The sequence below is a fragment of the Natator depressus genome, chromosome 23 (genome assembly GCF_965152275.1).
Source record: "Natator depressus isolate rNatDep1 chromosome 23, rNatDep2.hap1, whole genome shotgun sequence".
In the NCBI taxonomy this organism is placed as follows: Eukaryota; Metazoa; Chordata; order Testudines; family Cheloniidae; genus Natator; species Natator depressus.
In genome coordinates, this window is record NC_134256.1 from 11,398,902 (window position 1) to 11,415,899 (window position 16,998).

General features: G+C 47.7%; 1 protein-coding gene across 1 annotated transcript in view; it reads right to left on the reverse strand.

The window, feature by feature from the left end:
* LOC141976360 (butyrophilin subfamily 3 member A1-like) overlaps positions 1 to 16,998 on the reverse strand; it is an 85,815-nt gene that overhangs the window by 18,335 nt on the left and 50,482 nt on the right. Inside the window, exons 13-16 of the mRNA XM_074937310.1 lie at positions 15,034 to 15,054; positions 3,753 to 3,773; positions 2,169 to 2,189; positions 1,738 to 1,758 (exon numbers count right to left, since the gene is read on the reverse strand). Of these exons, the coding sequence (XP_074793411.1) occupies positions 1,738 to 1,758; positions 2,169 to 2,189; positions 3,753 to 3,773; positions 15,034 to 15,054 (84 nt within the window). The remainder of the gene's footprint in view (positions 1 to 1,737; positions 1,759 to 2,168; positions 2,190 to 3,752; positions 3,774 to 15,033; positions 15,055 to 16,998) is intronic.

The window sequence follows — 16,998 nt, forward strand, 5'->3', positions numbered from 1 at the left end:
TGTGGTGTGGCTGCTGTATGCTGAGCCCTCAGCACAAGGCTGGTGGCCACAGGAGGACTGACCAATTCTAGACAGATCCTTGGACAGCACAGTGTCTGCTATACCACACTTGTCCCTTGACTGCTTCACTAGGGGTAGTGGTTGTGACAGTCGGAGCATGGCCAGGGGTTTGCTTTTCCACCAATCCTGAACCAACTGAGCAGTGAACAGCAGAGCAGCTAACAGAAGGAGTTTGCCTGGGATTTGCCTGAGAGGAGGTACTCTAAGGGCTGTGTCAAGGTTCCTTCCCCACTCTGAACTCTAGGGTACAGATGTGGGGACCTGCATGAAAACCTCCTAAGCTTACTTTTACCAGCTTAGGTTAAAACTTCCCCAAGGTACAAACTGTTTTACCCTTTGCCCTTGGACTTCCACTGCCACCACCAAACTTTATCTGGGTTCCTGAGAAAATGTAGTTTGGCAACGTCTTTCCCCCCAAAATCCTCCCAACCCTTGCACCCCACTTCCTGGGGAAGGTTTGGTAAAAATCCTCACCAATTTGCATAGGTGACCACAGACCCAAACCCTTGGATCTTAGAACAACGAAAAAGCATTCAGTTTCCTTACAAGAAGACTTTTAATAGAAGTAAAAAAGAATCACCTCTGTAAAATCAGGATGGTGAATACCTTACAGGGTAATTAGATTCAAAACATAGAGAATCCCTCTAGGCAAAACCTTAAGTTACAAAAAAGACACACAGACAGGAATAGTCATTCTATTCAGCACAGCTATTTTCTCAGCCATTTAAAGAAATCATAATCGAACACATCTCTAGCTAGATTACTATGGTAATACTATAGTAATACTATAGTAATACTATACTGTACCATCTCAATTTCCAGTAACGGGCAGATTCCCTGCCCTCCTCTATTTCCTTTGTGACATTTAGCATAGGTCTACACAGGAGCTAGGATGTCTGATTCCGAGCTTTGGTGGGATGTGCAGGACAGACCTCTACTCAAACTTTTACGTAAAGATAGCATGGTGGCTGTGGCAGCACAGGGGGTGTCTTGGGCTCTCTGCCTAAGCGTGTACCCAGGGAGTTGGGTGGCATTGTACCTCCATGGCTACCTGGAACCAACATCTCTGCCACTGTGTCAACACTTATGTTTTTACCTTGCTAACTCAAGCAAGAAAAGTAACTAGACAAACAAATCTGCAACCTGGACTGTGAAAGTAATTATTCCTTAAATCAAGAGCCTAAGCCTAGCTGGCAAGTAAGACAGTAGCATGCACTTAACTGCACACAGTTACTATTCCACAGCAGTATACAGAATTTAAAACACATAATATTTATCTACTCAAAATGATTTTCCCAATTAACAGCATATACCATATCATGAGCACACTGAAATCATGAAAACATAACCACCATTATATACGTTTCTGAGCCTCCTCCATACACTTAAAGATATAATTACGAGAATGGCATGGCATTATCTAAGGTCTATAGTCTATGGTGATACAAAATCAGGCTTTCAATTTTCAAGAGAATATAAATAAAAATAGTCTAGGTGAATGAACCAACTTCCTGTGAAAGCAAGACATCAAGAGTTCTGCCTTGGGGATAATAATACATTTGAAGGGAGATGAAATCTCTTTGGATTGAGGAAAGAAAATGCAATGAAGAAATATGTTTTCATTTAAGACTATTCTTCTTGAGGAGAGTAGCAGATGAGTAATCAAGGAGAACTTACCATGCTCCTTCTGCAGTTGTTCTACAAAAGAAGAGTGTGATTTCAATGTCAAATTGGTTGAACAGGTATTACCTTACTTCACTGAAGAAGCTGTCACTGCAGACATACCCAATCATCAGCTTCCAGTTTTCTCATTCACAGTATTTCTTACACACCCGTTCCATCATCCAGAATCGGTAACAACTGTCAATATTGTACTCCATAACTCCATGAAACGAAGACCTGTGCTTTTCCAAAAATGGAGAACCAGCCTTCAACTCACCAAATCCTGTTTCCAAACGCCCTTCCCCACTCACACATCATCACAGATACATTATTAACAATGCCTTGAACCCGCAGTTGGTTCAGGGAACTATAGTGATACACACTATCAACAAACAATTTGGGCTCAATCTGATTAACAATAAACTCAAAAAGGAAAGGAAATTTACCTTTCTCTTTCCAAAGATTGTCCGAAAAAACAGAAAAGAAAAAGAATTGAAAGTAAAACAAGTCTTTCAACGTGCAATATATACTGTAGCATCTCAATTTCCACTAATGGGCATCTTCCGTATACTCTTCTCTACTTCCTTTGTGGCATTTAGCATAGGTCTAACAGGAGCTGCAGGTTTGGTGGGATGTACCTAGTACAGCTCTGCATGAACCTCTCCCTAAAAACAGCACTGTGGCTCTGGCAGCACAGGGAATGTCTTGGTTTCTCTGCCTAAGCACGTACCCAGGGAGTTGGGTAGCATTGTACCTCTATGACTAACCGGAGCTGACATTTCTGCCACTGTGTCAACACTTATGTTTTTACCTTGCTAACTCAAGTAAGAAAAATAACCTTGCTAACTCAAGTAAGAAAAACAACTGCATCCTGGACTGTGAGAGTGATTCTTCCTTGAATCAGGAGCCTAAGTCCTACCTTCCAAGTAAGATAGTAGAGTGCACTTAACTGCACACACAAAGGATGGCAAGGAGGACTACCTCCCTTTTCACCTTTAGTCCAGTTGTTATAGCACTCATGCAGTTTTGTGGGAGAGCCAGACCTCACCCTCTGCATGAGGTGGAGGAGACAGAGGTTAGAACTTGGGTTTCCCACCTCTCTCCTGAGAACCATAATCACTGGGCTGAAGGTTATAACAGAGGTCTGGAGCTGCAGCTAAAGAACATTCACTGGAGACTGAGGTGGGGCTCGGAAGCAGTGATGAAAGGTTGTGTTTGCATCCTATTCTCCTGTTCTGAGTTGCCTCTGCACTGGGATTTTCCCTCTTTGCAGAAAACAGCATCCTGAAGTTTGGTCTGAACTGTTCTGACATTAAGAGATCCTATGGGTATTTCAGAAGGCAGGTTGTGTGGATGTCGAGCCATGCCCCCCTTGTAATGGACACACTCCTTGCACTTGCTCACAAAGAGGGCAATATAGTAGCACCATACAAAGATTCCACATCACAACCGCAAACCAGTAGTACTCAGTTCAATTGTTTCTTTGTGGAAGATAACATATTGAAAGCAGCATGAAGAAGTTTCAGAGTAGCAGAGAATCTAACTAAATGGTGGGTTTTTTTTTTCTGACTGAAAGAGTTACTATTCCACAGCAGTATACAGAATTTAAAACACATAATATATATCTACTCAAAATGATTTTCCCAATTAACAGCATATACCATATCATGAACACATTGAAATCATGAATACATAAACAGCATTATAAACATGTGAGCCTCCTCCATACACTCAAAGATATAATTACCAGAACGGGAGGCATGGCATTATTTAAGGTTTATAGTCTATGGTGATACAAAAATCAGGCTTTCAATTTTTGAGTTATTATAAATATAAATAGTCTAGGTAAATGAACCAATTTCCTGTGAGCGCAAGCCATCAACTGCTCTGCTTTGGGGATGATAATACATTTGAAGGGTGAAGAAATCTCTTTGGATTGAGGAAAGCCAATGCAATGAAGAAATATCCATTTTCATTTATGAATATTCTTCCTGAGGAGAGTAGCAGATGAGTAATCAAAGAGAACTTACCGTGCTCCTTCTGGAGCTGTTCTGCAAAAGAAGAGTGATTTCAGTGACAAATTGGTGAACAGGTATTACCTTACTTCAGTGAAGAAGCTGTCACTGCAGACATACCCAGTCATCAGCTCCCAGTTTTCTCATTCATGGCCTTTCTTACACACTCGATCCATCACCCAGAACTGGTAACAACAGTCAATATTGTACTCCATAACTCCATGAAAAAGACAGTTACCTTTTCCGTAACTGGTGTTTCTTGAGATGTGATGCTCATGTCCATTCCACAATAGGTGTGCGTGCTCACCACATGCATTGGTGCCAGAAGTTTTTCCCTTAGCAGTACCTATAGCGGAGCGCCCCTAGCGACCCCTGGAGTGGCGCCGCCATGGTGTGGTAGAAGGGGTGCTGTGCACTCCCCCCGCCCTCAGTTCCTTCTTGCAAGACAACTCCAACAGAGGGGAAGGAGGGCAGGATGTGGAATGGACATGAGCAACACATCTCGAAGAACCCCAGTTACAGAAATGGTAACTGTCTTTTCTTCGTTGAGTTATTTCTCATGTGTATTCCACAATAGGTGATTTCAAGCTATATCTGTTGGAGGTGGGTAGGAGTTCACAGACACTCGGGATGGAGCACAGCACTGCCGAACCCGGCATCATCCCTGGTTTGGGAGACAATCGCATAATGTGAGGTAAACGTGTGAACCGATGACCATGTGGCAGCCCTACAGATGTTCTGAATAGGGACATGGGCCAGAAAGGCAGCCGACAAGGCTTGCACTCCAGTCGAGTGTGCCCTCACGAACAAGGTCAGCTCCCAGACTACTACACTGGGCAGCACAGCATGGGGAGGAGGTGACCAGCCCTCTGTGGAGAAAGAAGTGGTTCGGGACTATTTAGAAAAGCTGGATGAGCACAAGTCCATGGGGCCGGATGCGTTGCATCCGAGAGTGCTAAAGGAGTTGGCGGATGTGATTGCAGAGCCATTGGACATTATCTTTGAAAACTCATGGCGATCGGGAGAGGTCCCAGATGACTGGAAAAAGGCTAATGTAGTGCCCATCTTTAAAAAAGGGAAGAAGGAGGATCCTGGGAACTACAGGCCAGTCAGCCTCACCTCAGTCCCTGGAAAAATCATGGAGCAGGTCCTCAAGGAATCAATTCTGAAGCACTCAGAGGAGAGGAAAGAGATCAGGAACAGTCAGCATGGATTCACCAAGGGCAAGTCATGCCTGACTAATCTAATTGCCTTCTATGATGAGATAACTGGCTCTGTGGATGAAGGGAAAGCAGTAGACGTGTTATTCCTTGACTTTAGCAAAGCTTTTGACACTGTCTCCCACGGTATTCTTGCCAGCAAGTTAAAGAAGTATGGGCTGGATGAATGGACGATAAGGTGGATAGAAAGCTGGCTAGATTGTTGGGCTCAACGGGTAGTGATCAATGGCTCCATGTCTAGTTGGCAGCCAGTATCAAGTGGAGTGCCCCAGGAGTCGATCCTGGGGCCGGTTTTGTTCAATATCTTCATAAATGATCTGGAGGATGGTGTGGATTGCACCCTCAGCAAGTTTGCAGATGACACTAAAGTCGGAGGAGTGGTAGATACGCTGGAGGGTAGGGATAGGATACAGAGGGCCCTAGACAAATTGGAGGATTGGGCCAAAAGAAATCTGATGAGGTTCAACAAGGACAAGTGCAGAGTCCTGCACTTAGGACGGAAGAATCCAATGCACCGCTACAGACTAGGGACCGAATGGCTCGGCAGCAGTTCTGCAGAAAAGGACCTAGGGGTTACAGTGGATGAGAAGTTGGACATGAGTCAACAGTGTGCCCTTGTTGCCAAGAAGGCCAATGGCATTTTGGGATGTATAAGTAGGGGCATTGCCAGCAGATAGAGGGACGTGATCGTTCCCCTCTATTTGACATTGGTGAGGCCTCATCTGGAGTACTGTGTCCAGTTTTGGGCCCCACACTACAAGAAGGATGTGGAAAAATTGGAAAGAGTCCAACGGAGGGCAACAAAAATGATTAGGGGACTGGAACACATGACTTATGAGGAGAGGCTGAGGGAACTGGGGATGTTTAGTTTTCAGAAGAGAAGAATGAGGGGGGATTTGATAGCTGCTTTCAACTACCTGAAAGGGGGTTCCAAAGAAGATGGCTCTAGACTGTTCTCAGTGGTAGCAGATGACAGAACAAGGAGTAATGGTCTCAAGTTGCAGTGGGGGAGATTTAGGTTGGATATTAGGAAAAACTTTTTCACTAAGAGGGTGGTGAAACACTGGAATGCGTTACCTAGGGAGGTGGTGGAATCTTCTTCCCTAGAAGTTTTTAAGGTCAGGCTTGACAAAGCCCTGGCTGGGATGATTTAATCGGGGATTGGTCCTGCTTTGAGCAGGGGGTTGGACTAGATGACCTCCTGAGGTCCCTTCCAACCCTGATATTCTATGATTCTATGATTCTCACAATCGGCGGTGGGGGGACTCCCACCAGGTCGTAACAAGTATGGATACATGAGGTGATCCAGTTGGAGAGCCGCTGAGTGGAGATCGGCCGGCCTCTCATGCATTCTGCAGAGGTGATGAAGAGTTACGAAGACTTCCTGAATGGTTTTGTATGTTCCAGGTAAAAAGACAAAGCCAGTCTCACATCCAGCATGTGGAGGCAGTGCTCCTCACTGGATGCATGGGATTTGGGACAGAGCAGCAGCAGGAAAATGTCCTGGCCCATAGGGTGGGCGGCGACCACCTTCGGAAGGAACGAAGGATGTGGTCAAAGCTGGACTTTATCCTTATGGAACACCCTGTAGAGCCCGGAGCTCTGAGACCCATCTAGCATATGTGATTGCCACCAGGAAGGCTACCTTCCATGAGAGGTGTGACCAGGAGCATGTAGCTAACGGTTCAGATGGAGGTCCAGTTAACCTGGCCAGGACCAAGTTCAGTCCCACTGTGGGACTGGAGGCCTACCATATGGAAAGAGGTGATTCAAGCCCTTAAGGAATCGGCCAGTCATGGCATGAGAGAATATCGTGTGACCCTGCACTGGCAGGTGGAAGGCGATTTTGGCCACCAAATGCACCTTGACAGATGAGGGCACTAGGACCTGGGCTCTAAGATGAAGGAGGTAGTCTAATATAAGCTGGATCAGAGAAGCCACAGGTGAGATGCCCTGATCAGCAGCCCACAGGGAAAACCGAGCCCATTTTGCCAGGTAAGCCTGACATGTGGAGGGCCACCTGCTCTCCAGGAGGATATGCTGAAACCCTTCCGAGCAAGTCCTCTCCTCTCAGCCTAACCATTGAGCAGCTATGCCATGATGTGGAATGCTGCTAGGTTGGGGTGGAGGAGGCGACCTTGGTCCTGGGAGAGCAAATCCAGGCGGGATGGCAATGTCCACAGCAGGGTGACTGCCAGGCTCGTGAGAATCCCATACCAATGTTGCCTGGGCCATGCCAGGGCAATCAGGAGGACCCGGGCCCTGTCCGTTTTTATCTTTTCCAAGACCTTGCCGATCAGTGGAATTGGGGGAAAGGCATAGAAAAGTTGGCCCAACCAGGACAGAAGGAAGGCGTTGGAGATCGTGGCCATGCCCAACCCTCCCCTGGAGCAGAAGTGGGGATACTGGTCGTTCTGCTGGGTGCAGTCACCACTCGTGCTGAGAAGAGAAGTCCCAGCTCAGTCACCCTGCCCAGGAATTCCAGACGCCTGGTAAGTGGTGGGCTTCCAAGTAAATATCATGGGCTGTGCAGAAGTCCTACAGTCTGAAGGCTTCCTGGCAGAGGGCTGAGGAACGGGCCCTGCCTTGCCTGTTGATGTAGAACATCAAGGCTGTGTTGATCGTGAGAACCCTGACCACTCTGCTCTCTGACCACTCTGACCACTGGCACACATGCCAGAAGGACTTCCCTGAGCTCCTTGACATTTATGGGCAGGGCAAGGTCTTGTGCGGACCACAGACCTTGGGTCTGGAGGCTTCCCACATGATTTCCTCACCCTAAATTCAACGTGTCAGACACCAATTCCACAGACGGGGGTCGGCCCCTGAACGGGACCCCGTGGAGCATGTTCCCTGGGGAGGACAACCAGCGCAGGGAGGTTATCACCGGTTCAGGCACAGTGAAGACTTTGTCCATCCTGTCTCTGGACTAGGAGAATATCGAGGCCAACCAAAGCTGGAGGGGCCACATCCTGAGTCTGGTGTGACGAACCACGTACATACATGCAGACGTATGACCCAGGAGTTGGAGGCACGCTCTGGCTGTCATCACAGGGAACCTCGTGACTGTGCTGATGAGCTCCCTTAGGGTTTTGAATCTGTTTGGTGGGAGGGAAGCTCTGGCCCACATTGCAGCCAGAATTGCCCCAATGAACTCTATGCCCTGCACCGGAACTAATGTGGGCTTGGTGTCGTTTACCAACAGGCCCAGTGAGGTGCATGTGGACAGAAGAAGTGTTATGTGATCCTGTACCTGTGACCTGAAGCTGCCCTTGACCAGCCAGTCATCGAGGTAGAGAAAGATCTAGACACCCTGATGTCTGAGGTAGGCTGCTACCACAGACATACACTTTGTGAAGACCTTGGGAGCCGTGATTAGGCGAAACGGGAGAACAGTGAACTGGTAGTGCTCCTGTCCAACCGTGAAACGGAGGAAATGCCTGTGTCCCCCGAATACATGAATGTGGAATCATAGAATCATAGAATCATAGAATATCAGGGTTGGAAGGGATCTCAGGAGGTCATCTAGTCCAACCCCCTCCTCAAAGCAGGACCAATCCCCAATCAAATCATCCCAGACAGGGCTTTGTCAAGCCTGACCTTAAAAACTTCGAAGGAAGGAGATTCCACCACCTCCCTAGGTAACGCATTCCAGTGTTTCACCACCCTCCTAGTGAAAAAGTTTTTCCTAATATCCAACCTAAACCTCCCCCACTGCAACTTGAGACCATTACTCCTTGTTCTGTCATCTACTACCACTGAGAACAGTCTAGGTCCATCCTCCTTGGAACCCCCTTTCAGGTAGTTCAAAGCAGCTATCAAATCCCCCCTCATTCTTCTCTTCCGTAGACTAAACAATCCCACTTCCCTCAGCCTCTCCTCATAAGTCATGTGTTCCAGACCCCTAATCATTTTTGTTGCCCTCCGCTGGACTCTTTCAATTTTTCCACATCCTTCTTGTAGTGTGGGGCCCAAAACTGGACACAGTACTCCAGATGAGGCCTCACCAATGTCGAATAGAGGGGAACGATCACGTCCCTCGATCCGCTGGCAATGCCCCTACTTATACATCCCAAAATGCCACTGGCCTTCTTGGCAACAAGGGCACACTGTTGACTCATGTCCAGCTTCTCATCCACTGTAACCCCTAGGTCCTTTTCTGCAGAACTGCTGCCGAGCCATTGAGTCCCTAGTCTGTAGCAGTGCATTGGATTCTTCCGTCCTAAGTGCAGGACTCTGCACTTGTCCTTGTTGAACCTCATCAGATTTCTTTTGGCCCAATCCTCCAATTTGTCTAGGTCCCTCTGTATCCTATCCCTGCCCTCCAGCGTATCTACGTCTCCTCCCAGTTTAGTGTCATCTGCAAACTTGCTGAGGGTGCAATCTACACCATCCTCCAGATCATTAATGAAGATATTGAAGAAAACCGGCCCCAGGACCGACCCTTGGGGCACTCCCCTTGATACCGGCTGCCAACTAGACATGGAGCCATTGATCACTACCCGTTGAGCCCGACAATCTTGCCAACTTTCTACCCACCTTATAGTCCATTAATCCAGCCCATACTTCTTTAACTTGCTGACAAGAATACTGTGGGAGACAGTGTCAAAAGCTTTGCTAAGGTCAAGGAACAACATGTCCACTGCTTTCCCTTCATCCATAGAACCAGTTATCTCGTCATAGAAGGCAATTAGATTAGTCAGGCATGACTTGCCCTTGGTGAATCCGTGCTGACTGTTCCTGATCACTCTCCTCTCCTCTAAGTGCTTCAGAATTGATTCCTTGAGGACCTGCTCCACGATTTTTCCGGGGACTGAGGTGAGGCTGAGTGTCCTGTAGTTCCCAGGATCCTCCTTCTTCCCTTTTTTAAAGATGGGCACTACATTAGCTTTTTTCCAGTCGTCCGGGACTTCCCCTGATCGCCATGAGTTTTCAAAGATAATGGCCAATGGCTGTAGGAAGTATGTGTCCTGTAGATCGAGGGCGGCATACCAGTCCCCGGGATCCAGGGAGGGGATGATGGAGACCAGAGAGACCATGCGAAACTTGATCTTTACCATGTACTTGTTCAGGCCTCACAGGTCCAGGATGGGCCTGAGCCCCGCTTTAGCCTTCGGGATAAGGACATAGCAGAAGTAGAACCCCTTGCATCTGAACTCAGCTGCTACCATCTCCACTGCTCTTAAGCCAAGGAGCCGCCTCACCTCCTGCTCGAGTAGGATTTCATGAGAGGGGTCCCTGAAGAGGGATGGAGGGTGGGTGGGTGGGGTAGCCCCAGGAGACAGTGTTGAGGACCCATCGGTCTGAGATCATCCGCGACCACTCCGGGAGAAAAGCACACAACCGGTTGAAGAAGGGAAATTTTATTGAGGGTGGATCCCTGGTATGAACTGGTAAGTCACCCCCAGGCATCCTGTGAAAACTGGCACTTTCCCAACTGTTTACCCTTAGAGGCCCCAGGCAGGGGTGCAGTCCAGGATTTCCTTTGTGGGCGCGTTTTATAGACCCTTGATTTTTTATAAGGGTGCTCATATCTGGAGTGGATGGCCTGACTGGGAGCCTGCTGTGGTTTGAACTTGGTCCTAGCTGGGACCGGGACATAGAGGCCAAGGGTCTTTAATGTCATGTGGGAGTCCTTTAGACCATGTAACTTCATGTCTGTTTGTTCCACAAACAGGGCCTTGCCATCAAATTGAAGGTCCTGCAAGGAGTTCTGTGTCTCCCTGGGCAACCCAGACAGCAGGAGCCAAGACATTCTCCTCATGGACACCGCGGAGGTCATAGACCTTGCAGCTGTAACCGCAGCATCCGAGACTGCTTGAAGGGCTGCCCTGGTGGCAGCCATGCCCTCCTCAACCAGAGCCTTGAACTCTTTCTTATCACGCTCCTGGAGGGAGTCTGCAAATTTGGGCAGGGAGCCCCACAAATTGTAATCGTATCTACCCAGCAGGGCTTGGTGATTCACTACCCTCAGTTGGAAGCTCGAGGACAAATAAACCTTTCTACCAAATAGATCTAGTCTCCTCGAGTCCTTATTTTGGGGATAGGAGTGGGTTGACCTTGCCGCTTCCTATGGTTGACCGACTCGACCACTAGAGAGTTGGGGGCAAGGTGGGTATACAGGTATTCATGCCCCTTGGTGGGCACGAAATACTTCCATTCTGCACTCATAGAGATGGAGGGCAAGGAAACTGGGATTTGCCACAAGGCGTTTGAGATCTTTGCTACCCCTTCATGGAGTGGGAGAGCCACCCTGGCGGGTGCCAAAGCTCACAAGACATTGAAGAGGGAGTCCGGGGGTTCCTCCACCTCCTCTGCTTGTAGGTTGAGGCTTGATGCCACCCTTTTCAACAGCTCTTGGTGGGCTTTCGTGTCCTTTTGTGGGACAGGCGGAGGAGGGGCTGTGATCGCCTCATCCAGGGATGCAGTACCACCAGTGCCGGAGGTCCCAATACTTGGTCCCCTTCTGAGCACGGGACCAGGGATGAATGCTCCACCAACTCCTTTCTGGGAGGTTGAGAGAGGAAGGCTGATGGCCTTTCCGAGGCTCCGGCCACTGAGCGAGCCACCACTGAGGGCTGCGTCGGGGCCCACGGGCTGATGGTACCATGGCGCTGGCCAGGGAGCCCGGTGCCACTGCACCTGCTATGGCACTGGCAGAGAGGGCTGTCCAGCCTGACTAGCCTGGCTCATTGACTGACAACTAACAAGAAGGGTTTCTTCAGGTATGTTGGCAACAAGAAGAAAGTCAAGGAAAGTGTGGGCCCCTTACTGAATGAGGGAGGCAACCTAGTGACAGAGGATGTGGAAAAAGCTAATGTACTCAATGCTTTTTTTGCCTCTGTCTTCACGAACAAGGTCAGCTCCCAGACTCCTGAACTGAGCATCACAGCATGGGGAGTAGATGGCCAGTCCTCTGTGGAGAAAGAGGTGGTTAGGGACTATTTAGAAAAGCTGGACGTGCACAAGTCCATGGGGCCGGACGCGTTGCATCCGAGAGTGCTAAAGGAATTGGCGGATGTGATTGCAGAGCCATTGGCCATTATCTTTGAAAACTCGTGGCGAACGGGGGAAGTCCCGGATGACTGGAAAAAGGCTAATGTAGTGCCAATCTTTAAAAAAGGGAAGAAGGAGGATCCTGGGAACTACAGGCCAGTCAGCCTCACCTCAGTCCCTGGAAAAATCATGGAGCAGGTCCTCAAGGAATTAATCCTGAAGCACTTACGTGAGAGGAAAGTGATCAGGAACAGTCAGCGTGGATTCACCAAGGGAAGGTCATGCCTGACTAATCTAATCGCCTTCTAAGATGAGATTACTGGTTCTGTGGATGAAGGGAAAGCAGTGGATGTATTGTTTCTTGACATTAGCAAAGCTTTTGACACAGTCTCCCACAGTATTCTTGTCAGCAAGTTAAAGAAGTATGGGCTGGATGAATGGACTATAAGGTGGGTAGAAAGTTGGCTAGATTGTCGGGCTCAACGGGTAGTGATCAATGGCTCTATGTCTAGTTGGCAGCCGGTGTCAAGTGGAGTGCCCCAGGGGTCGGTCCTGGGGCCGGTTTTGTTCAATATCTTCATAAATGATCTGGAGGATGGTGTGGATTGCACGCTCAGCAAATTTGCGGATGATACTAAACTAGGAGGAGTGGTAGATACGCTGGAGGGCAGGGATAGGATACAGAGGGACCTAGACAAATTGGATGATTGGGCCAAAATAAATCTGATGAGGTTCAATAAGGATAAGTGCAGGGTCCTGCACTTAGGATGGAAGAACCCAATGCACCGCTACAGACTAGGGACCGAATGGCTAGGCAGCAGTTCTGCGGAAAAGGACCTAGGGGTGACAGTGGACGAGAAGCTGGATATGAGTCAGCAGTGTGCCCTTGTTGCCAAGAAGGCCAATGGCATTTAGGGATATATAAGTAGGGGTATAGCGAGCAGATCGAGGGACGTGATTGTCCCCCTCTATTCGACATTGGTGAGGCCTCATCTGGAGTACTGTGTCCAGTTTTGGGCCCCACACTACAAGAAGGATGTGGATAAATTGGAGATAGTCCAGCGAAGGGCAACAAAAATGATTAGGGGTCTGGAACACATGACTTATGACGAGAGGCTGAGGGAACTGGGATTGTTTAGTCTGCAGAAGAGAAGAATGAGGGGGGATTTGATAGCTGCTTTGACCTACCTGAGAGGTGGTTCCAGAGAGGATGGTTCTAGACTATTCTCAGTGGTAGAAGAGGACAGGACAAGGAGTAATGGTCTCAAGTTGCAGTGGGGGAGGTTTAGGTTGGATATTAGGAAAAACGTTTTCACTCGGAGGGTGGTGAAACACTGGAATGTGTTACCTAGGGAGGTGGTGGAATCTCCTTCCTTAGAAGTTTTTAAGGTCAGGCTTGACAAAGCCCTGGCTGGGATGATTTAATTGGAGAAGGGTCCTGCTTTGAGCAGGGGGTTGGACTAGATGACCTCCTGAGGTCCCTTCCAACCCTGATATTCTATGATTCTAACTCCGAAGGGAGGCCGGGCTGGCATGCCATCCTGGGACTGGGATGAGTGGCGGAATCGGGAGTGGTGCCAGATGCAAGACCATGATCCCAGTGTGGAGGAGCAGTAGTACTGCAGGTAGCAGCTGCTCCATGACCAGCTCCGACGGGCGTATCCCTGATGGCAGGGTGTTGGCGATTGACGCCTGGGGCTGCGGGAGTGGTGCCGCGGTGGGGACCTCAAGAGAGACGAAGAACAGGAATGGTGTGGATGTCCGGACCGTGAGGAGCTATGGTAGCTTCTTTGAGACAATGACCTCCAGTGTCATCTGTCCCAGTCTTGGTGGGGCACACTCTCCTCATGCGGTCTACTTTCCCTCGAGGTGGAGCGGTGCCTGGAACCCCTGCCGGTCGGTACCCAGCCAGACAACCTCGTGGGAGTTGATGGGGTGTTACCAGTACTGGTAGAGACATAATGTCTCGAGCCACCTGCAAGGCCTCTGGCGTGGAGGGCACCCAAATGTGGCTACTGGCATCCCGGGAGGTCCGCTCAGAGTGGGCTGGGCTACTCTGCTCAACTTGAGTCAGAGGCTGCAAGGCCGATGGGGATGAAGAGCTGCCCAACATGGGTCTAGTCTCTCCCCCAGTCTTGCTCCGGTGCCTTGGTGGAGAAGACCTCTTCTTCACCTTCTTAGAGTGTCCTGTGGACGGGGAGTGGTGCCGACTCTTGGAGGGCACAGCTGGGTCGCCGCACACCAATGAGCAGTGCTCGGCGCTGACTCGGAGCAGTGCAGCAGTTTTGGGGTCAGGGCCAAGTCCATCAAAATAGCTCGGAACCGAATGTCCCACTCCTTCTTGGCCCGAGGTTTGAAGGATCTGCAAATCTTCCAATGGTCGCTGAGATGGGTTTTCCCCAGACAGCATAAACAGTCAGCATGCAGATCACTCACGGGCATAGGCCATTTGCAAGTGATGCATGACTTAAAGCCCGGATCACGGGGCATGCCCCGAACCGGGAGCACTTTAAAATTACTTTTAACTACAGGCACTACTAACTATGAACTAACAGAGTCCAAGAGGGAAATCTACAGCTCAGCTGGAGCAGAGCAGTTCCGAAGCACCTTCACTGGAGGTAAGAAGGAATTGAGGGTGGGAGGAATGTGCAGTGCCCCTTATACTGTGCCATGGTGGTGCCTCTCCAGGGGTCGGTAGGGGCACTCCCGTATGGGTACTGCTAAGGGAAAAACTTCTGGCACCAGTGCAAGTGGTGAGCATGCACACCTATTGTGGAATGCACATGAGCAATCACTTGAAGAAGAACTAAGTCCTGTGCTCTCCCAAAAATGGAGAACCAGCCTTCAACTCACCAAATCCTCTTTCCAAATGCCCTTTCCCACTCACACATCACCACAGATACATTATTAACAATGCCTTGAATCCTCAGTCAGTTCAAGCAACTATAGTGATACACACTATCTACAAACAATTTGCACTCAATCTTTCTTGAATTCACAGTTCTTGTCCCCCAAAACATCTCACCCAAATATTACCCAGCCAGACATCCTCCAAGCAACAGACGGAAATGGGAATTAACCTTTTTCTTTCTGGAGTCTTCCTGAAAAACAAAAACAAAAAGAAAACCATGTGCTTAACTCTGTACTTCTAGTTTTGTCTCCATACCAGACAGAAATAATATAATACCAGAACCAAGCCGAAGTTTGGTAATTTATAAAATACTGTAAGTACAGAAATAGTAAAATGCATGAATCAAAGCCAATGGTACTTGGATACGAATGCAGTTCTTGGACTCCAATGCCAGAAGAGACCACTGAGATTATATAAGATGAACCCTGATATAAAACAGGCCACAGAATTTCCCCAAAATAATTCCTAGAGAACCTTGGTAAATTTCTCCAACAGTTAATTACTCTCACAATTAAAAATTGACTCCTAATTTCCAGTCTGAATTTGTCTAGCTTCAGTTTATAGCCACTGGATTATATTATACCTTATTGTACTAGACTGAAGAGCTCATTAGCAGAGAAAGTTATGATATGATCCAATGGACATTGAAATTAAACAAATTCAGACTGGATTGGGAATTTTTTCAATGAAATGTTTTTAGTTGAAAAATGCTGATTCATCAAAACAGAAACTGTTTGAGAAATAGTATTCTGTTCACTGAAATGGTGAATCAAAACACTTTTCATAAAAGAAGGGTTGAGATTTTAAAAACATCCCATTTCAACATTTTTGTAAATGAAAGTTTTGAATTTTCAAGTCAAGAGATTTTTTTTGTTTAGTAACTTCAGTAAATTTACACTAAAATGGTTTTGGAAAAAAAGAAAAAACGTCAAAATCTATTTTTTTCTTCAAAATTATCAAAACAGGTTTCAATTATCCTAAACTGTACTGGGTGGGGTGGGGGGCTTTCAATTTGTAAAACTTTTCAAGATTTCAACTGTTCATCCTGATTCAGGATGGGAAAATGTTTTGAAATGTTGAAAATTCTAGTGGAATTAGAGAGGAAAATCAATCCACACCCAGCCATACTACTAATAGAATAAAATAGAATACTTTAACAAAGAGCAGTTTGGCATATAATAAAGTTTGAGAATATTTGTCCGAGCTCTTGTAAGGTGAGGTTGGAGAATGTCAGGTGGAAAGGTAAAGAACGACCCTTCTAACAAAGCCCACCATCAACTTTTCATCTTGTGTTAGAAATACGAGTATACGGTTTTACACATTTTGATTTTAAGGTCAGGCTTGACAAAGCCCTGGCTGGGATGATTTAGTTGGTGTTGGTCCTGCTTTGAGCAGGGGGTTGGACTAGATGACCTCCTGAGGTCTCTTCTAACCCTGATATTCTATGATTCTAAGAGCACATAAGGAATGTGCTGAGGCCTTCAACCCTTTCATCTCTGTGCCATGCTATGAAGGAGTCAATCCATGTTGGCTCTGCAACTCGTCTCCCCTCTCTTGCTCCACCAAGCCCCATAGGCCAGGAGTGATAATGGAAAGACTTCTTACCAGCAGCCTCCAAAAAACAGGGGGGTGGGAGGAAGTGATTCCTGGCTGCACCCCTCAGGGGTGCACCCTGGCCAGGGTGACAGAGCTTGGAGGGACACCAATACCCTTGAAGCCTGGCAGGAGTGTGTGTTTTTACCTCCCCAGATCTCAAAGGGGGTGGAGAAGAGAAACTGACTTATAAAGCAAAAAATCAGAAAGAGTGATAGATGATCTCTATATTTTGTCAGCAGGACACCCGCGCACACACATTATCTCAAAGGGTGTGCTGTTACTCTCATTATTGATGTCAAGGGCAAATTGCAAATCATATAAGCAATGACACATTGTCAGGGTCTCACTCCTCATATATTCAAAGGCATGTTATGACTGATTTTGGTTGAAATTCATCCCTGGACAGAGAGAAGAACTAGACCTGTGCAGCACAAGGTACACACCTATGCCCTATTTTGAAGGTCTAGTTGGGATTTAAATGGTGAATAACCCATTCCACCGAGGAGATTTTTCACCCAATGAGAGCAGGAATAGGACT